At 42.6% G+C, this 22,582-nt stretch overlaps 1 protein-coding gene across 1 annotated transcript in view; it reads left to right on the top strand.

The window, feature by feature from the left end:
- Positions 1-22,582, top strand: part of LOC124625231 (fatty-acid amide hydrolase 2-A-like) — a 255,926-nt gene that overhangs the window by 147,476 nt on the left and 85,868 nt on the right. The window contains exon 5 of the mRNA XM_047149155.1: positions 10,831-10,942. Within this exon, the coding sequence (XP_047005111.1) occupies positions 10,831-10,942 (112 nt within the window). The remainder of the gene's footprint in view (positions 1-10,830; positions 10,943-22,582) is intronic.

Below are 22,582 nucleotides of genomic sequence, written 5' to 3' on the forward strand. Positions count from 1 at the left end.
CTCGCTCGGATGTTCGCCATTGTTGTGTACGACTTCATACGCAGTGGCAAGGAAAGGTAGGCTTCAGAGTGGTGCGACAACTGCCATCGTAGGAAAGCTGGGCAGCAGCAGAAATAAGCGAACAATTTAGTACAGTAAACAGAAGATTCGCTTAACGTCTTGCTCCAAGTGTACAAAGGCGCACTGCAAGTAATACAGCAAGAAGCAGAGTCCAGCTCATACAATGGCAACAAGGATGAGACTCGGTGTACTAAGCACGTAGGGTGGTGTCAGCGAAGAGGTTCCAAGCCCTAGTGGGCTGTGTGGCTGCCGCCGGCCGTCTGTTCCACGGCGGCAGAGAGGCTGCTTGTAGTCCAGGACCGCTGGAGGTGTGCACCACTGGGTCCGCCAGATCCCGCATGACCGCTGTTGGCATCAGGCAGAAACTTGCCATTCTGTTGTTCGCATTATTCTACTTTGGCTGCTGTGTAACAGAGGCCAAATATGCGAAATTCAGGCGATTTAGACTTCTAAATTTTCTAAAATAAAAAAAAGATGACCTAATTCATTTAGCATTACAAAAGCAACCCATGCCTATGCGATCACTCATCCAAAATGTTTCTGGCAACTATTTACGATATGCTTGCTAATAGTGTTTGTGGATATTACCACATTAAAGTTCAAATACACTAATAACATACCTGTGACCAAAAATAACTAAGTTACTCCTAATTGTTTGCCGACTGGGACTATCTGTCTGATTCTGATATTTTCCTTTTCTATTCTTTGCCGTATTAACATTAGTAAATACTTCTTGTCCATTGTGGACGTATTAGAACACTACAGCAGTTGAAACTGAAGATAATTTATAATGAATTAGCTGCAGCCAATTGTTTTTAAAGACATTTATTTTTCCATGATAACTTTCAAGACGCCTGGCAACCCATCTTCAGATGTTTACATTTATCTGTGTGTCGTGAACACTGTTTTTTTTACTACCTTTGTTGCAGAATTTTGCAACAGAAGTTTTAAGATAGCTATTGTAGAACATTTTAAATAAAGAAGCAATGTCCATGATACGTAAATAAATGTAAACATTTGAATATGGGGTGAAAATAACATGAACATACTCTCAGAAATGCGTGTCTTGAGGCACAATTTCTTGGCGTGGCATATCGGGAAAGGGACGACATTCAAATCGGTGCGTTACAGCGTAGGTGTTAACGTCACAGGCGCTTTCGTTTTGACTCCATGCACAAGACGCGCTGCTGTCACGTCGCGTGACGAGCCAGTCTGTGAGCTTAAATAAGTATGTGAATCACACCCCTGAGTTACCAAAGGTTGCCCATGCCTGCCTCGAAGTATTAACAGCTACGGCAGCACAATGCAGGACACACAAAAAATTTTATTATGCTTTCATTTTGCTCTCTTTTGTTCTCCGATAAGTTAAGCGATTCCAAAATGTGTGTTCCAGTCAAGTTCGTTAAAACTCATTTCTAAATCTACCGATGCCGCTAATGTAGGTTTGCCAATTTAAAAACTATCTAGCATTATGAAACGTAGTAAAGAACTTTACTTAGGACTGTAGATTGTATCTGCTAAACGAGATACAATGGCGTGAGACGTTATTACGACAAACAAAGGTGGCCCGGAGAACAGAGTCCCAGAGAACGATGAAAGACAGAAGAGGAAATGAAATACAGTACTAATCTGACAATAGCAGATGTAGAAAGTGACTATCACTCATTTTTTGGCACTCTTGGGCACTGGTCAGCAAATTGCTGAAGGCAGATCGAATCTTGACTGTTGGAATTGCAGTCTCATCTGACATGTTCTGCTGCAGTTCTTGAAGACTATGAGGATTGGTGCGGTATGCCTTATACATGAGGGCTCCCTGACATATCAGGTGACCTGGATGACCAGACAGGGGCGCGAGCAGACTGACTTCTGCCAACACCTCTATCAGGCGTGAAGATGATGATAATGTTTGGTTTATGGGGCGCTTTACTGTGCGGTCATCAGCGCCCGTACAAAAATGGTTTAAATGGCTCTGAGCACTATGGGACTTAACTGCTGAGGTCATCAGTCCCCTAGAACTCAGAACTACTTAAACCTAACTAACCTAAGGACATTACACACATCCATGCCCGAGGCAGGATTCGAACCTGCGACCGTAGCGGTCACGTGGTTCCAGACTGTAGCGTCTAGAACCGCTCGGCCACCCCGAGGCAGGTTTAGAACCTGCGACCGTAGCGGTCGCGCGGTTCCAGACTGTAGGGCCTAGAACATATTGGCCACTCCGGCCGGCGCCCGTACAAAGTCCCAATTTTTTTCACAGTCCAATTTTTTGAATGGGCCAATCTAGGCACTGTCACGAATGAGGAGGACAACACAAACACCCAGTCCCCGGGCAGAGAAAATCCCCAACCCGGCCGGGAATCGAACCCGGGACCCCGTGATCCAGAAGTAGCAACGCTAGACACTAGATCACGAGCTGCGAACGTCAGGCGTGAAGATTGTGTAAACGTGCTCCAAGGTGTGGCCGGTTGTATGGACAGTTGCTCCATTCTGTTGGAAGTAACTACAGGTCTTTTCCTCCTCTGTTAATGCTGCCACAGATCACGTCCAATCGCATCCACTTGTCCGGGCCACTGTTACTTGCTCGACCCTGTAGATGTGGCCAGTGAATAACAAATCTATGTCACGTGCACTGACGAAATGTGAGGAGAGTGATAAGTTGCCCGTACGCATTTAGTTGTCTGTTGTAATGGCGGTGTACAAGTAGTTCAGTTGGAAAAACGGATAATTGTCGGTCTGCGGGTCACAAGGGCACTATTTCATAAATGGTTGCGTTTGCTGCCTGTTCGCATGTTCCTGCAGTGAAAGTGATCTGTTAATTGTGCCAACAGTAGAACGGCTCCCACTCGCCTCTACGGGAACAGTTCACTGTGCATGAAGGACGGGGGGTAGTCTTGAAAATATAAGAATATAGTTGAATTAAATCAGGCAGAAATACGATTAGGTAATGATACAAGAAGAGTAGTAGACGAAGTTTTCTACTTAAGCAGCAATACAACCTGTGACGCCAAAATCGAGAGAATATAAAAATGTAGATTGGGAGATGCATGGAAAGCATGCCTGAACAGAGAATTTGTTAACATCAACTATAAATTTGAGTGTTTAGAGTTTAGGATCATTGCGTGATGGTGTTACAAACTTTCAGGGATACTGCAGAAGGATAAATGAATCAGTTTGAGGCAAGGGACCGTGGTGTGCAAAAGACCGAGCTGAAAGTTACAAGCGGAGATCGTTCTGATACCTCTGACAGTGAAACACATTTACTGGTACTGTTGTTGCTACGATTGTGGGGGGATAGCCAACTTTTTCAGTATAGAGATGTGTTTCACACTAGCGAAGATGAACAAGCGCTCACAGCTCTTGTGATGTGCGTTGTGGAACCATTGTTTACTAGTCATTTTTTCTTGTTTTCGTCCGTACCAACAGCCCTAAAAGGAACCTATCCGGCAATTTTACCAACAGCAGTATCAGTATTTGTAATCGCTTTCAGAGCTATCAGCTTTTAACTTTCGACTCGGTTGTTTCTGGACCAGGGTCTCTTACCTCAAATTGTACATTTACCCTTCTATATCACTCTGAAAGTTTGTAACATCATCACTGATTCACCCTGCATAGACGTCAAAAGTGGACCACAAACAGGTCAAAAACGAAGGATACAGAAGCTTCTTAAATGTGGTGCTACATAATAATGCTGAAGATTAGATGATGAGTTCAAGTAGCTGGAAAACATGTACTGGATCGAAATGGCGAGAAAAGAGTTTTACGGCACAACTTGACTACATGGAGGAATAGATTAACAGTACATATCATGAGGAAACAAGAGTTGAATGATGTGGTAATGAGTGTGGAACGTAAGAACTGTAGAGGGAGAGCAAGGCTTGTAGGAAGACATAGAAACAATTCGGATGCGAACTGTTATATTTGTTACTAGGGGGACTGCTGGATTTGTTACTAGCAGGCTCGAACAACACGCAAGTGTTACGGAGATGCTCCGGGAACTCAAATGGGAATCACTGGAGGGAAGGCCACGTTGTTTCCGAGGAACACTATTGAGAAACTTTAGAGAACCGGCATTTGAAGCTGACTGCCGACAGATTCTACTGCCACCAAGATACATTTCGCCTAAGGATCACGAAGATAAGCTACGAGAAATTAGGGCCCACACGGAGGCATATAGACAGTTGTATTTCCCTCGCTTTATTTGCGAGTGGAATAGGAAATGAATTGACTAGTAGAGGTAAAGGGTACCCTCCGCCACGCACCATACGCTGGCTTGTGGAGTATATGGGTACAAGTAGATGTAGAAGGCTTGCTTACAGTAAATAGGTGCAAATGGGTGTACATCAAACCAGTCTTCGGACTGGTGGCTGCAACAACAACGTTATGTGCTCGACACTACTCTCCGCTTTTCAAGGCCACGTGAATGTAATATTACCAGCTACTTAATAAATGAGAGGAAAATTCCTTGTACGAGGCTTCCGGTGAGTGTTAAGATGCTCTAAGGAACTGCAGTCCATAAGTCGGCTCAGTTGCAGCCAGTAGGGAACCGGGTTTCCCATTCTGTTCTTTCTTTCACATACATGTGAAAACCACGGGAAATTTTAATCTCGATGGCCAGGTGAAGATTTGAAGCTCGTAAAAGAAAAATTATAGCTTGAATCTCCATTTAGTGTGACTCTGTAATTAACCTCAAATTTTGAGGTGCAGCTCGTAGTTAAAGGCTCTGAGGCTAAGCTGCCCCACAATATATATTGAAATACATTTTTCTGTTCTGGATAACAGAATTTAAATGATCAAGGAAGCATCTCAAGTATTTCTGACACGAATTTAGAGAATGACACTCATCTTCTTGTAACTGTTAATATTTAATATCAAGTGACGTTTTTCGAAAAGGTAGCAGCTGTTCTTAAGGCTGCGCCTTGTCCTATAGAGGACAGCTTTTAAGGGCCTTCCGAAGGCTCACGCGCTTCAGCCTAGCCACAGGTCACGTCTACATCACAAGCAAAACTTGGGAGACGCCATATTGGATTTCTTACTAATTATTTGAACCCCTTTGTTAAGGAGTTATATAACTGACATCCTACGAATATATGCCACTTCAAAGCACTATCACATTAAGGAGCTTCTGAAAACGCGTCGTTATTGGTACGATTTGTTGTAAGGAAATGGCGGCAAACGTCAAGCTGGTGGGAAAGAATTTTGTATTTCGTTGTTTTCGAATTATAACTTGCGTATGTGTCATTGCCGTTTCGAGGCAATGACACATTGAAGATGTCTGAAAAATTCATCGTTCTTGGTACTATTTGTTATAATTAAACGTATGTTAATAAAATACCGGCGATTAATACCTTTAAGGGGTCACGCAATATAAGACCCATCAGTGCAGCAGTGTACTGTAGTCTAGTGGATGGAGATGCGGACTTACAATGTGATGCAGAGATGTTTCGCATCCTCCTCTCTACCGTTTTTTTTTATTCAGCTTTGCGTTTTCTTAAATATTGTGTGACTTTCTTATTAATTTAATAGATGTATGCTCTGTAGTATTTGATGTTATGTAAATAGAAGAGCTCTCTCTCTTTTTCTCTCTTAGGAGTGACTTTGTTCCGTAGTGTGGACGTGTCAGAGAATATACCTACAAACTGTAAGATTGCTTTCGACGTCTCTCCCGGATTCGATCGCAATTCAGTATTTATTAATGAAAAAATCACAATCACAGCGCAAGATCGCTCCTTACTGCACACACAATCACAGCAGCAACGTCACTTCGTCGATGCGCTATTTCACGAACGGCGCGTATTGAACGCACAATAAACATTAAATGTCTCAAGTTTAGAGCTGAAAACACGAAAGCTTGAAGAGATGTTAACATACACAGCAGTAAAGATCTCTCCAAAACGTTTCTTTTAGCACGATTTGTTGTGGTAAAATGGAAAATGTAACGTCTGCAGATAAATATGCTATCTATAGATCTTAACTTGGAGTTAAATTTTGGTGTTATTTACTAGTTGTTTATGAAACAAAAAGACGATACAATATGTAAACTATTGCTGAAATGTGATATTGCATGGTGAAAGACTGATCTGTAGCGTAGTCAGAGGTCTAGGTTAGTTCCGATCGATAAAATCCGTAGCGTTCTTCGAATGGAAACCACGGTCCGCGCCTGCCTCAAAATACTGTACCTGGAAGCAGAAATAGCGCTGTCAATGTAGACCAAAACCGGCCAACTGTAGGAAAAAATTATGGTCGTCGCAATTTTTTGTACAGTGGTGGGAAGGTGTACTATGAACGAGTTAAAAATCCTGACAGATGAGGTGTGAGCATTGGTGACGGTTGGGGGGAGTTGAAAGGCCAATTTTACATTTTTCGTGAATAACTCGAAAACCACAGGTTCAAGCGAAAGAGTTCCACAGTAAAGAATTAAACTATTTAAAATTTCCTACAAAAGTTTCCTATTATCTTTATCTAGGACTAATGGTTTCCGCGTCGCAGAGGATGACAAAACTGCAGATTATTAAAAATTGTTTTTTAGCGGGATACAGTTAATGTTTATGTGAACTGGGCTAAAAACAGATATTAAATGTGTGTACCATATCTAAGGGCTTAGAGCCGTATTAAACGTTCTGTTGCGTTCTGATGATGGAGGGGAGGGGGGGGGGGATTCTGTGTAGGGTAGAAGCGCGAGTGAAGGTAGGTCACCAAAGTGGGCATGCACTTCCCTCTTTCATAGGTCTGCAAATTGAACGGCGAGTAGGCTATTCCTCTCTCGGCCTACCTCACTACGTCACAAGAAGGAACAACAAGGGTTTTGATGAAGTTATACCGGCCCTTCACAGCAGACCTTATATGAGGATAATTCGTAAAGTTAGTTCCGATCGGTCACGAAATGGAAACAACTGTGAAAATCCGACGAAGCTTTACTCAAATGTGTTGGGCGGTGTCTCTAGTATGCCCGTAGAACGTGTCACGTCGCTCGTTTCAGTTTCACGTCGCTTTTCTCAGTTCTGAGCTCACGGTGAGTACGTAAAGATGCCTAGAAAATAATGTCTCCCGCCAAGTACGAGTTCCTGGTGAGAGAAATCGCCTGATGTCATTCAGCCTATATACGTAACTGTCATACGGTTCCTGCTTCGTGACAGTTCTCGGCCGAACGTTGCAGGGGTAATAAAGATGCTGCTGCAGCGTTTTCGATGGGAAGTGTTTGATAACCCACAATACAGCCCGTAATGGGCTCCTGTTGAGTTTCATCTCCTATCACACGAACTGCTGGGTGTAAAGACAACGTTTTGGCAAAGACGACGAGCTGCAGATCAGCGCAGAGAATTGGCGGAAACCAAAGGCGGCTGTCTTCTAAAACGAGGGTATGGGAAAGTTGGTACAACGCTACGACAAATGACTAAGTCAGAGAGGTGTCTATGTAGAGAAATGGCTGGAAGGTTTAGTTAACTGTTGCAAATAAAACATTTTTGATTTTCACAGAGGTTTCCATTTCACGACCGATCGGAACTTACTTTTCGATAGTCGTCGTATACCACTGACGATGTAGTGCGCAGACGTACCCGATGGGCGTTTCTTTCCCACAACGCATTTTAACAGAATGTGGAATGCAGATTTGAGTCACTAATAATAGTAACGCATATCGACAGAATCTACGCAAATCTCTGCTCACCGTTCTAAACTACTAGAGGGTAACTGATTGTTAGTCATGCTGTACGGCGGCTGTTGTTCTTCAGGGAAAGGCAACCACCCTCGCCACGAACGTTGCTCGCTTTTCTGTTTACAAGTAGACTACACACACTCAGCAATTCTTGTCCGCTTCTCTTATGTTATTCACATTTTTTTAAAGGTCCTGTTTATGTAGTGGAGCCGTTGTCAGCTAATTGAGTACTTATCTGCAGTTGTTACGTGTGGCTTCATGGAATGACAAGCGCATGGTGACAGTGGCAAACAAACTTTGGTATTATCAATCCAACTCATCCAATAATGCGGTGTTCACGTCAGCTGAAAACACTGATAGAAATTAAAGAACCAAGAGTCATTTACCAATAAAGCCAATTTATGGATAGAACTGATAGGACTGACCATATATTTGACTCTATACAGTATCAATCAGGGGTACGAAACGTTGCTTCCGCATTACTGTGGATTTTGTCGACGTAGCCTAACACAACGCATGACAGCAGCACAGGGAGGATGGTAGTAAATTGGGCCTCATGACATTTCGTCGAAGAATCATCACTAAACTAAAATTGCCGTGTTGCTATGCAAAGAGGAAGTCCATCTAAAGCCGCAAAAACTGATTCTAGATGCAACAACCTGGAACACTGAGTTTCAGATTTGCCACTAGATCCTATTTCAATAAAGAAGATTGAAATTCACTGTCGTCAACGTCAGAAAAAAATTCTACAGTGTTCATTAAGTGTAGTGTTCCACTTAATGTTTCTTGTTGCATACCGTTCCTTAAAAAACAGTTATAGATGCTATTCAGAATGAGATTTACACTCTGCAGCGGAGAGTGCGCTGATATGAAACTTCCTGGCAGATTAAAACTGTGTGCCGGACCGAGACTCGAACTCGGGACCTTCGCCTTTCGCGGGAAAGTGCTCTAACAACTGACCTACCCAAGCACGACTCACGCCCCGTCCGCACAGCACTTGCCCGCGAAAGGCAAAGGTCCCGAATTCGAGTGTCGGTCCGCCACACACTTTTAATCTGCCACGTAGTTTCATAGATACTATTGATTTGAAGTTTACGCAGTGGCATTGTGTTAAGCACATGTATATACAGCTGTTCTGCTATCCTATGTTTTAGTGTTGTAAACGAAGGAATAGACTTCCTTGGAGTAGGATTTAGCTCAGCTTTAATATTTGTTGGACTGAGACCTCTAACCCTAGATTACTAAACCGTCATAAATTTACGATGGGGTAGCAGCAATGTAACATGTTTCCCATGTACTGCTCTAAGGTTAAATGAAAGTAATATATCACAAAACGTTGACCAGTTTTATCCATGTCGACGAATTCATTGAGAGCATTCACTATTGATGGCTACCAAACAAATGCGATACCTAATTCAAAATTCACACTTAAATGTTATAAAATGTTGGTACTTTATACTATAGCCATTTGTTAGAAACAACAACTGATGTCTACACGTTCAGGACGGATACTTCTGGAGCAACCCTCGTATGTCTATGCAGTATTTATTTTAAAAAGGCAACTTATGTCTGAGGAAGGGAGGTGAGTAGGAGTTAATTAATACTCTGAGGTGACCAAAGTCATGTGATACCTCCTAACATCGAGTCGGACCTCTTTTCACCCGCATAGTGCAGCAACTCGACGTAGCATAGACTCTACAACTGGAAGTTCCCTGCGCAAATACTGAGCAATATTGGCTCTGTAGCAGTGATAACTCCGTAAGTGTTGCCGGTGCAGGTTGTTTTGAACGAACTGACGTCTCGATTAAGTCCCATAAATCTTCGACGGGATTCATGTCGGGGGATCTGAGTGGCCAAATCGTTCGCTCAAATTAACCGGAATCTTCTTCAGACCAATTGCGAACAGTTGTGGCCCGAAAAAGTGACAGCGTTGTTTCGCAATATGAAGTCCAAGAATAGTTGCAAACAGTCCCCAAGTAGCCGAATATAACCTTTTCCAGTCAATGATCGGTTCAGTTGGACCAAAGGGCCCAGTCCGTTCCACGTAAACAAAGCCTACACCATTATGGAGCCACTACCAGCTTGCACAGTGCCTTGTTGACAACTTGGGCCAAGGCTTCGAGAGGTTCGCGCCACAGTCAAACGCTACCATCAGCTCTTACCAACTGAAATCAGGCCACGGATTTCCAGTCGTCTAGCGTCCAACCTCTATGGTCACGAGCCCAGGAGAGGCGCTGCAGGCGTTGTGCTGTTAGCAAAGGCACTCGCCTCGATCGTCTGCTGCCATAGTCCATTAACACCAAATTTCGTGCACTGCCCTAACGGATACTTTCTTCGTGCATTCTACATCGATTTCTGCTCTTATTTCACGCAGTGTTGCTTGTCTATTAGCACTGCTGATCTCAGTCGTTAAGCGAAGGCCGTCGGCCACTGCGTTGTCTGTGTTGAGAGGTAATGCCTGAAGTTTGGCATTCTTGGCACACTCTTGACACTGTGGAACTCGGAATATTGAATTCCCCAGAGATTTCCGAAAGGGTATGACCAATGCGTGTAGGTCCATCTACCAGTCAGCGTTCAAGGTCTGTTCAAAAATGATTCAAATGGCTCTGAGCACTATGGGACTCAACGTCTGAGGTCATCAGTCCCCTAGAACTTAGAACTACTTAAACCTAACTAACCTAAGGACGTCACACACATCCATGCCCGAGGAAGGATTCGAACCTGCGACCGTAGCGGTCGCGCGGTTCCAGACTGTAGCGCCTAGAACCGCTCGGTCACCCCGGCCGGCTCAAGGTCAGTTAATACCCGTCGTGCGTCCATAAGCACCTTGGAAACCTTTCTACATGTATCACCAGAGTGCAAATGAGGGCTTTGTCAATGCACTGTCCTTTTATACTATGTGTACGCGATACTGCTACCATCTGTAGACATGCAGATGACTGTCCCATGATTTGTGTCACCTTAGTGTACGTCGCTCGTGTGGGAAAATGTTCTCTAACCTGCCCTGGGATAAAGCTGGTGATCTAGTGGCATTAAACAGCAAACTTGCTGCGACGTTGCTGGGGTGTGCAGGCCGCTTAGCCAGCTCCTGACTCACCATGTGCCTCGCTGGTCCGCAGGCGGCGCTGCTGGGATCCGCGGCGTCAGTGGTGGGTCTGGCGTCCGACGTGGGCGGCTCCGCGCGCCTGCCGGCCCTCTTCTGCGGCGTCTTCGGCCACAAGCCGTCGCCAGGTGAGTCCCTGCCGACACAACAGCTAACTGCGGCTCCGCTTTTCTACACCGTCCCGCTGTGTAGGAACCATCACGTTTATACAGAGTGTCCCAGCAGAAATTGTCATATTCGGAGAAAACACAGGAACGATAATCTGAAACAAAAAACTTCATAAGGACATATGTCCTACTCCCAACTGTTTCCGAGACAGACTACACTTCATGCAAATTTGTTATTGGTCTAGTGGCGGGCACGTATGAGTCTTAACTACCCGACCTCGTTGACGTTTTATCCTAGCCCAACCTACCTCATTGTTTCCAAGACTCTGCTCGACATGCATGTCTGCCATTAAAGTAGTCCGTTGAACGCGCAGCTGACCATGGTGTTTTTTTTTTAATAAAGTGGTGCCAGGGATTTGAGTGTATCAGAAGACGCAACCGTTAAGTGTGGTTGTACACACGCTAGTTAAAAATTTCACATGCCTACTGTAATGCTGTATGTTTGCGGCTTCTACGTTGGCATACTTCGTCCATCATAAGAATAAACCAGATGCTGATTGATCAGCAGACAAAAAAAAAAAAAAAAAAAAAAAAATGGTTCAAATGGCTCTGAGCACTATGGGTCTCAACTTCTGAGGTCATTAGTCCCCTAGAACTTAGAACTAGTTAAACCTAACTAACCTAAGGACATCACATACATCCATGCCCGAGGCAGGATTCGAACCTGCGACCGTAGCAGTCGCGCGGTTCCGGACTGAGCGCCTAGAACCGCTAGACCACCGCGGCCGGCGATCAGCAGACATAGCACACGTACAGTGGTGTAGTTAACGTTCTTGGAAGTAGGACCTACTCACCTAGGGTATTCGGAAAATCCATCCCGTTACAGACTTCTAGAACTTGTTGAGGGGAGTGAGTGCATGTGATTGTTAACAAGAACCCATGTCCGGAAACGTACCGTTTGCGTGCCACAGCTTTTTGAAAACATGTTTGCTAGGTAGGTTTGCAACCGGGTAGTCAGGGGTAGGTACGTCAGATTGGCTGATGTCATTTTGACGTCTGTTCTACATCTCTTACCTGGTTCGAGCCACATTCAAGTGTCTGTGAGTGTTTGAGGTGGTATGGAGTGTTGGAGATGGTATGGATGTTGTTGTTGGCCATGCACAAATGCCAGACGGCGCTGCAAACAAAATCAATTTCTCGCGGAATGTCTCGTGTACTTGACGAGTTCCCTTCAACATGGTGCAGACGGTCTCTTCCAATTTTGTGTGTGGCGTCTCGTTGTTGCACCACAATCACGCCTGCTGACGGTGAAAGTATCCCTTTCTCGAAACCGTTGCGTAATAGTGGTGAAACGGGTTTGCGATGGGGTCGGACGCTGTGCTTAACGATCTTGATAAAGTCGGCAAGCAGCTCTTCCATTACCAAGAGCTTAGCCATACAGAAGCATCATGGTGTGTCCAATCACCTTGTCAAACACTCGCAGACACTGACTGAGACTCGAACCAGTCAGAGAGGTAGAATAGACGTTAAACGACATCAGCCAATCCGATGTAAGCCCCCCCTCCCCCACCCCCCCCAACCCTGTTGCAATACTGCCTAGCAAACATGTTTTCAGACGGCTGTAGCACGGAAACGGTACGTTACCGGACATGGGTTCCTATTCAAAATATTCTATACTCACTCTCCTCTACAAGTCCTAGAAGTTTATAACGCGAATTTCCGAATACCCTGTACGTTAGATATCTTATTACCGTAAGTGAAACTTTAAGATGTTCTAATGTATTAACAGCCATCAACGTTTTTCTTATTCATCCTTAAGCTTTGTAGTTTTTATTTAAAAAATCATGTAAGGTCACAGTTTCTGTAAACTCTAGTTGTGGTCTAACTGTCGCGCTGTTTATATGTAAAATGAAAATGGCAGACGCTGCTTTCTGCACCGTAGTGAAACACTTGCGTGGAACCCCGTTAAAAATGGCGAGAAACAAGTTGTTCTTATATTTTTCACAAGATTACAAAGAAAAACTTGTCTTGGAAGATTTTCAGGAAGCTATATTTGCTAAAGTCAAGGCGTTTTCAGAAAACGAGATTTGTAGCTTAATCGGTACCGTTGGCGAATGTTTGTATGTAGTTTGCTAAGTCAAAACTCACAGCGTTTTTTTTGGTTCAGTTCTAGTAATGACACCATTTAAATACAAAATTCATCAAATATATGCTAATCAACGCATATCTAATCATCATTAGTATTAAAAGTAGTTATCGATATTTTATAAAATATATTTAATAAAGAACATTTAAATTAACAAAATATTGCAAATTAAATTTTTGGCACAAAGATGAAAAATCAAACACCTTTAACTTGGACTATGATCGTTGCTTCATACCACAGATGTGCTCTCACATGAGCCAGAGTGAATAAGCGTCGTAGAAACATGGAAAACGATAATTTTCACGGTATGGAGCACACCGTACCATTGCAACCTGAACCCAATAGCATTGTTCTACAGCCAACTTACTGGATTTGTCGCGAGAAATAAGAAGACATTAAGCTGCCAGATGTATTGGACCTAATGTGTAAAGCTTTGTCACACGTCGCTGCCGAACACTGACAGGATGCAGAATAGCACATCATAAAAGAGGAGGAGATAATGTGGCACTTGGCTGGCTCCGCGGATTCTGTTGCTGATCGCCTCGTTATCAGCTTAGCAGAGTACAGTTCCAGTACTGACATGTATTCCTCGGAATCGGATATAGATGGGGTTCTGAGATTACCAGACGACTGACTGTAAGCCATCAGTTGCCTCAATATTTAACTATACGTTGAAATCCCTGCCATAGGTTTCACGTCACACATACCTCACGCAGAAAAATTACCCTGTGTTTACGTTGTTAGCAATTTTCATGACTCTTGTTTTTAATTACAATACTATGTTATCAAAGAAGGAGAGCGTGTTATGTTTTCAGTCTGGTCCCCTGAGGAGCGTATTACCGGAGTTTTGCCGTTACATCATTCTATTTAAAACTTAAATGACTTTCGAAGCTGTAGCTATTGTTTCTCTGTTCGTCTCTTTTTGCTTCTTAATTACAAAAGTTACAGGCGCCGATAAAGCTGCTGTCCCATATCATCTCTGAGCCGATGTGCTCGTAACGCACAGCATAAAACGTATCCTTATTATCATATTCGGCCGTGCTAGAGACATCTTGGCTTTCGTTCAATGTGAAACTAAATCTAATAAGATTCCAGTAAACACAGAAGAATGCGTAGTGTAATGTTGACATCAAGTTTATTCTTACGATAAACTCAGTATTGCGCTGCAGCTCCTGCTGTCGAAGAACACCGTCGGCGCTTTCCCACACATCGAGTTCCTGATCGTAGAGTGTTTACCAGAGTCCTCATTGCGTTATTCTTCCGAGTACCCATTTATCTTCTGATCCTGTAGTTTAACACCCTTTGCAGAAACGGCAACAAATTGTTGAATGGTACAAGGTAGTGACGTGTATGATAATGCTTAGAGATGAATGTGTTATAAATAAGTATTTTTCAATTGATACTTCGTAAAATCCGGGTTGCAAGGTTTACTTACTGCTGCAAAAGTGTACGTGTGTGAACCTGACAATGTATTCAATAATACAGAAAATAAATAACAATTTTCATCAAATGTGTTGTACCTCGAAAGCAAGTTGGAATAGGACAAATGTCCATATGACGTTTTTATGTTCAACTGATCATTCATGTCATAAGCCTGAATATTGACCATTACGTCTCATACCCCCTCTGTAACAACAGGTGACGCTGCTTTATCATTTCGCTTGCTCCGAGGTAATGACTGACGCGGCGATCTCCAATAAATGTAAATGTCGCGTGACTAGGGCCTCCCGTTGGGTAGACCGTTCGCCGGGTGCGATTTGACGCCACTTCGGCGACTGCATTCTATATCCTCTCTACTTCGACAATCGTCAGTTATTTTGCTGCCCAAATAGCAAAACATATTGACTGCTTTTATTGTCTCATTTCGTAATGTAACTCTAACATCACCTAATACCATTCTACTATATTCCATTACCCTTCTTTTACTTCTGTTCATGTTCATCTTATAACCTTTTTTTCAGGACAGATCTGTTCCTTTCAACTGCTCTCCCAAACTCCTTTGCACTTTCCGACAGAATTACAATGTCACAGGCAAACCTCAAATTTTATTTCTTCTCCATGACCTTTAATTCCCCTTCCATTTTTCTCTTTGGTTTCCCTTGCTGCTTGCTCAATATATAGACTCAATAACATAGCGGATAGGTTACAGTCCTGTCTCGCTCCTTTTTCAACCACTGCTTCCCTTTCATCTCCTTCAGCTCTTTTACCTGCACCATGGTCTCTGCACAAGCTGAAAATAACCTTTCGTTCCCTTATTTTATCGCCACTACCTTTAAAAGAAATTATTCAGGTAGTGAAGGGAGACGACAATTTAATAGTCATGGGTGACTGGAATTCGAGAGTACGAAATGGGAGAGAAGGAAACATATTGGGTGAATATGGATTGGGGGAGAGAAATGAAAGAGGAAGCCGTCTGGTAGAATTTTGCACAGAGCATAACTTAATCATAACTAACATTTGGTTCAAGAATCATAAAAGAAGGCTGTATACATGGAAGAATCCTGGAGATACTAGAAGGTATCAGATAGATTATAGAACGGTAAGACAGAGATTCAGGAACCAGGTTTTAAATTGTAAGACATTTCCAGGGGCAGATGTGGACTCTGACCACAATCTATTGGTTATGAACTGTAGATTAAAACTGAAGAAACTACAGAAAGGTGGGAATTTAAGGAGATGGGACCTCGATAAACTGACTAAACCAGAGGTTGTACAGAGTTTCAGGGAGAGCATAAGGGAACAATTGACACGAATGGGGTAAAGAAATACAGTAGAAGAAGAATAGGTAACTCTGAGGGATGAAGTAGTGAAGGCAGCAGAGGGTCAAGTAGGTGAAAAGATGAGGGCTAGTAGAAATCCTTGCGTAACAGGATAAATATTGAATTTAATTGATGAAAGGAGAAAATATAAAAACGCAGTAAATGAAGCAGGCAAAAGGGAATACAAACGTCTCAAAAATGAGATCGACAGGAAGTGCAAAATGGCTAAGCACGGATGGCTAGAGGACAAATGTAAGGAAGTAGAGGCTTATCTCACTAGGGGTAAGATAGATACTGCCTACAGGAATATTAAAGAGACCTTTGGAGAAAAGAGAGCCACTTGTATGAATATCAAGAGCTCAGATGGAAACCCAGTTCTAAGCAACGAAGGGAAAGCAGAAAGGTGGAAGGAGTATATAGAGGGTCTATACAAGGGCGATGTACTTGAGGACAATATTATGGAAATGGAGGAGGATGTGGATGAAGATGAAATGGGAGATATGATTCTGCGTGAAGAGTTTGACAGAGCACTGAAAGACCTGAGTCGAAACAAGGCCCCGGGAGTAGACAACATTCCATTGGAACTACTGACGGCTTTGGGAGAGCCAGTCCTGACAAAACTCTACCATCTGGTGAGCAAGATGTATGAGACAGGCGAAATACCCTCAGACTTCAAGAAGAATATAATAATTCCAATCCCAAAGAAAGCAGGTGTTGACAGATGTGAAAATTACCGAACTATCAGTTTAATAAGTCACAGCTGCAAAATACTAACGCGAATTCTTTACAGACGATTGGAAAAACTGGTAGAAGCCGACCTCGGCGAAGATCAGTTTGGATTCCGCAGAAATGTTGGAACACGTGAGGCAATACTGACCCTACGACTTATCTTAGAAAATAGATTAAGGAAAGGCAAACCTACATTTCTAGCATTTGTGGACTTGGAGAAGGCTTTTGACAATGTTGACTGGAATACTCTCTTTCAAATTCTAAAGGTGGCAGGGGTAAAATACAGGGAGCGAAAGGCTATTTACAATTTGTACAGAAACCAGATGGCAGTTATAAGAGACGAGGGGTATGATAGGGAAGCAGTGGTTGGGAAGGGAGTGAGACAGCGTTGTAGCCTCCCCCAATGTTATTCAATCCGTATATTGAGCAAGCAGTAAAGGAAACAAAAGAAAAATTTCGGAGTAGGTATTAAAGTCCATGAAGAAGAAATAAAAACGTTGAGGTTCACCGATGACATTGTAATTCTGTCGGAGACAGCAAAGGACTTGGAACAGCAGTTGAACGGAATGGACAGCGTCTTGAAAGGAGAATATAAGATGAACATCAACAAAAGCAAAACGAGGATAATGGAATGTAGTCAAATTAAGTCGGGTGATGCTGCGGGAATTAGATTAGAAAATGAGACACTTAAAGTAGTAAAGGAGTTTTGCTATTTGGGGAGCAAAATAACTGATGATGGTCGAAGTAGAGAAGATATAAAATGTAGACTGGCAATGGCAAGGAAAGCGTTTCTGAAGAAGAGAAATTTGTTAAAGTGTCAGGAAGTTGTTTCTGAAAGTATTTGTATGGATTGTAGCCATCTATGGAAGTGAAACATGGACGATAAATAGTTTGGACAAGAAGAGAATAGAAGCTTTCGAAATGTGGTGCTACAGAAGAATGCTGAAGATTAGATGGGTAGATCACATAAGTAATGAGGAGATATTGAATAGAATTGGGGAGAAGAGGAGTTTGTGGCAAAACTTGACAAGAAGAAGGGACCGGTTGGTAGTACATGTTCTGAGGCATCAAGGTATCACAAATTTAGCATTGGAGGGCAGCGTGGAGGGTAAAAATCGTAGCGGGAGACCAAGAGATGAATACATTAAGCAGATTCAGAAGGATGTAGGTTGCAGTAGTTACTGGGAGATGAAGAAGCTTGCACAGGATAGAGTTGCATGGAGAGCTGCATCAAACCAGTCTCAGGACTGAAGACAACAACAACAACAACAACACCTTCATAATTCAAAGAGTGTGTTTCAATCCACATTGTCTAAAGCTCTTTCAAAATCTACAAATCTTTCAAACATAGGTTTCTCTCTCTTCACCTATCTTATAACATAAGCCGTAGAGCCAGTATTTCCTCGCGTGTTACTACATTTCTCCAGCACGCAAACTCATCTTCTCCGAGGTCGGATTCTACCAGTTTACTCATTTTTCTTCAGATAACTCGGGGTGGTATTTTGTAACCAGTTCGGTAATATTCACATTCGTCAACACCTGCTTTCTCTGGAATTTGAACGATTACATTCTTCTGAACACTGAGGATATTTCACCTGCCACAAGTATCTTGCACACCCGATGGAATAATTTTGCCCCGTCCGGCTCTACCAAGAATCTCGATAATTCTGAGGGATGTCGTCTACTCCAGAGGCCTTGTTTTGACTTATATCTTTCAGTTCTTTGTCAAATTCTTCTGCAATATTGTATCTCCCATCTCATCTTCGTCTACTTGCTCTTCCCTTTCTATAACATTATCTTCAAGTTCATTTCTCTTGTAGAATTCCTCTACGCATTCCTTCGGCCTTTCAGCTTTTCCTTCTTTGCCTGGAACTGGCTTGTCTTCTGAGCTCTGGACATTCATCCACGTGCTTCTCTTTTCTCCAAAGGTCTCTTTCGTCTTACAATAGGCGGTATATATATTTCCCATAGTAATACGTTTCTGCAGCATTGCATTTGTCCTCTACAGATTCCTACTTATCCATTTCCACTTTCGGTTAGTCACACTTTTTAGTCGTCTGTATTCCGTTTCGTCTGCTTCATTTGCTGCAGTTTTATATTTTAACATTTCGAAATAAAACAAATTATGAACACGAAAACAGCTCTCCGTGGTTGTGTTGGTACAGATGAAAGGAAACATAGTTTCTGGCCTCTTACCGCAAAATGCCATTGTACAGCGCTAGTTTTTGTTTATGCCACGACATATCTCGTGTTGCGTTGCGTCATAGAGTAAACAAAATAGGACTCCATCTAGAAAGTCGCTGTTGTGCTTAACACGCAAGTGAAAACAATTCCTATGCTACTACACAATAGTGCATTTGACAACCGTAGAGGTTGCGCTAGGGAGTTATACAGTTTTGAATTTAGAATAAGTTCCTTATAGTTCTGACAAAAGGTAGGCTTCCCATCTTTTTAAACTTAGGGTAAAAGACTTTTTGAGAATTTCTCCCCGTTTTAAACTCAGGACAAGCGAATTTATGACCAGCGCACCACTTTAAATTTACAACATGTGAATCTATCCAGAATGAGATTTTCACTCTGCAGCGGAGTGTGCGCTGATATGAAACTTTCTGGCAGATTAAAACTGTGTGCCCGACCGAAACTCGAACGCGGGACCTTTGCCTTTCGCGGGCAAGTGCTCTACCATCTGAGCTACCGAAGCACGACTCACAACCGGTACTCACAACTTTACTTCTGCCAGTACCTCGTCTCCTACCTTCCAAACTTTACAGAAGCTCTCCTGCGAGAGTTTGGAAGGTAGGAGACGAGGTACTGGCAGAAGTAAAGTTGTGAGTACCGGTTGTGAGTCGTGCTTCGGTAGCTCAGATGGTAGAGCACTTGCCCGCGAAAGGCAAAGGTCCCGCGTTCGAGTTTCGGTCGGGCACACAGTTTTAATCTGCCAGGAAGTTTCATGTGGATCTATTTTTAATATCCCAACGTATTAAACATAGGAGAATTTGGCTTCAAACTTAATGTGTCGACCTGTTACGTCAGATGATTGGGAATGGGAAACTGTTTAAACTGTGATGTCTTATAGGTGATGGGAATTGTTTCAACTTAAGATAACTGGAATTTTTTAAAAAAACAACAAAGGTCCCTAGCCCCAGTCTCTGACTGGCAAACAGTTTTAATCTGCCAGGAAGTTTCGTATCAGCGCACACACCACTGCAGAGTGAAAATTTCCTTCTGGGAACTGGACTTCGGACAAGTTAATTTTAACGTCACAGGAGTGAGGGATAACAACGACTTTTAAATTTCCTATCATTTTAAACTTAGGACCGGATTATATAATTAGCACAAGCGACCTGCCAACTACGCAGACTCTGCCCATATCCCTCATATTCACCGTGTTGGATTCTGATGTCATAGGGCTGGGGAACTTTGACAACTATGCAGGCTTCCCCGTTTCTCCAGGTCTTCCATCTTGAATTGCCATCGTGGATTCTGACATCGTAGGGCAGTGCTCGTATTCCCAGAACTGCCATCTTGGATCACAACGTTGGACTTTTTGAATTTCGCACCAACAGGACAATGCTCCATCTTGTATTTTTTAAAATTTTCCACCCTTTTGCATTTAGAACAACTGCTTACTTCCACAGTGACGTCATATGAGTAGAGGAAAACGCTGTAGTACAACTTGGCTATTTTTGAACTTCCTGCAATAGGGCAGTTGGCCCTATGAGGTCACAGGAGTGGGTATCGGTAAATCTGGAACGATGCACGACGGAATGGATGATTCCATTGGGGACACGGGCATCTGGCAAATATGCAGACTGGGTGCGAAACAACCCAACCCACTACCGTTGTCATGTTATTGTACAGACCAGCATTTCGTCCTGCTGCATGTCGCCGTTTACATGTGTAAATTCGTCCCCCTCATACAGAAAGTTTGTCAAGAATCTCACTGAGTTCTATTGGGGAGGTAAGAAATGATACATTTACTGATAGTAGTCTGAATATGAATTCACATTGTCCGGTGTCGGTGAATGTGGACAGGTCATTATAGCGACGCAGCATTTGATTCCCAATATGCTCGGCTGTGGCCTTTACAACTCAGTTCGTCAAGTCCCGTTTCCTCTGAGTTTGTGAATACGTTAACTGTTCTTAGCATTGTTTCTGATCATGTTCATAACATGTTTATAACTATATTCGCTCCTATCGTCCACGTCCATACTAGCGACAAACACTTCTGTGTGTGTGTTCGCATCGACTGAAACTGGCGGGAAATACAGTATTTTATGTTTCACGTATTCGCTTCATGTGCAACGCTATGTCAAGAGAATGGGATGAATTAATGACATGTAGTGCTGCATTAATAATACTCGATAACATAAGCAGACAAAGACGAAAGCGAAGATATCGTGTTGGACGAAAACACACTATAGAATACGTGACGGGAAGAATATGCCGCGAGAGCTGAATGTGGAAGACGGCGATACTTTCGCTGACTTCGCTAGGGTTTCACCGTTCTGTTTTGAACGTTTAACGTATATGAAAGAGCCATTAGTTTCAAATTAAGACACAAATTTGATAAAAGAAACATTCCCTTGAACAAAGACTTGGTCTTACCCTTCACTTTCTGGCAATAGGAGAGTTTTTTCAAAACCTTGGATGTTTAACCTATATTTAAAAGGTAGTCGTATGTCTAATACTTTCAGGAGTTTGTGAAACCACTGGTTGAAGGATTATGCAAAAGCAGTTTAATTATCGTATGTAAATGGCATCAAAGCATATGCTTATTGTATACTGAAATACTTATAATACATTAATATATAAAATCAAGAGATCTTCATTATCAGTAACAACCACATTTGTGTTAGTAATGTCACAATCGGGTCTAAGGAGTGTGTCAGGGGAATCAACGCTTGTTGTTGATATCCCAGTCATATCCGTCCTCACTGATGATTGGTCCTTTCTCTTCTATAAAATCAGTTCCGCTTCGAAGAGAAATTGGCAGATTACCTATACGGAGACCTCAATTTCTTCTCTACGTCACTGTTGACAGACAGTGTACTCACCACGCTCAGACTACAGACGAACACGAATTGCGTCTGTTTCAAAGTGAGGTTAAACTTACATTGTTGGAACGTGTACGGGCTTTCTTGGCAAATCCGTGGCTAAATAAGAGAGACTTTGTCAAACACAGTTGATCGTTTACGAGGGTCTTAGCAGTTCTTGTAAAGAAGAAAACATTTCTTGAAGCCAAAAAATCACCTTGTAACATAATCTAACAAACCTTACTTGCAACTTAGTTAAAATTGTATTTTTTGTATCTCTTTACATTTTTCAAAGACATGCATGCGTATTTCCTGTTCTGCCCACGCACAGGGCAGAATGGGATAAGCTAATTTTTTAATGAAATTGTTGTGTAAATTTGCATAAACGTTGAAACTATTATGAATATCAAGTTAAAACTAAGACATAAAGTTTTTTAAGGAACAATTTAAACCTAGAATAAGGAACCTTTAAAACATTAAGTATAAAATATTTTACTGTTATTTTGAAAGATGTAAAATTATTTTAATGCTAAATAACCATCAAACTAACAATATATATATATATATATATATATATATATATATATATATATATATGTATGTGTGTGTGTGTGTGTGTGTGTGTGTGTGTGTGTGTGTGGTTCGCAGCTCGTAGTCTTGCGGTAGCGTTCTCGCTTCCCGCGCGCGGGGTCCCGGGTTCGAATCCCGGCGGGGTCAGGGAATGCCTCGAGATGACTGTGTGTTGTGTGTCGTCTTCATCATCCTCATTCATCTCCATTACGGTCAGAGGAAGGCAATGGCAAACCACCTCCGCTAGGACCTTGCCTAGTCGGCGGTGCGGGTCTCCCGCGTCGTCCCCTACGCTCCTCGGAGTATGGGACCTCATCATCATCATATCTGTGTGTGTGCGTGTGTTCTTCCGGACATGTCCGAAAGAACAGGCACTATTTTGATTCCGAAGTCACTATGAATCAAGACACGTAGAAATTAG

This window comes from Schistocerca americana, chromosome 1 (assembly GCF_021461395.2).
Source record: "Schistocerca americana isolate TAMUIC-IGC-003095 chromosome 1, iqSchAmer2.1, whole genome shotgun sequence".
Lineage (NCBI taxonomy): Eukaryota > Metazoa > Arthropoda > Insecta > Orthoptera > Acrididae > Schistocerca > Schistocerca americana.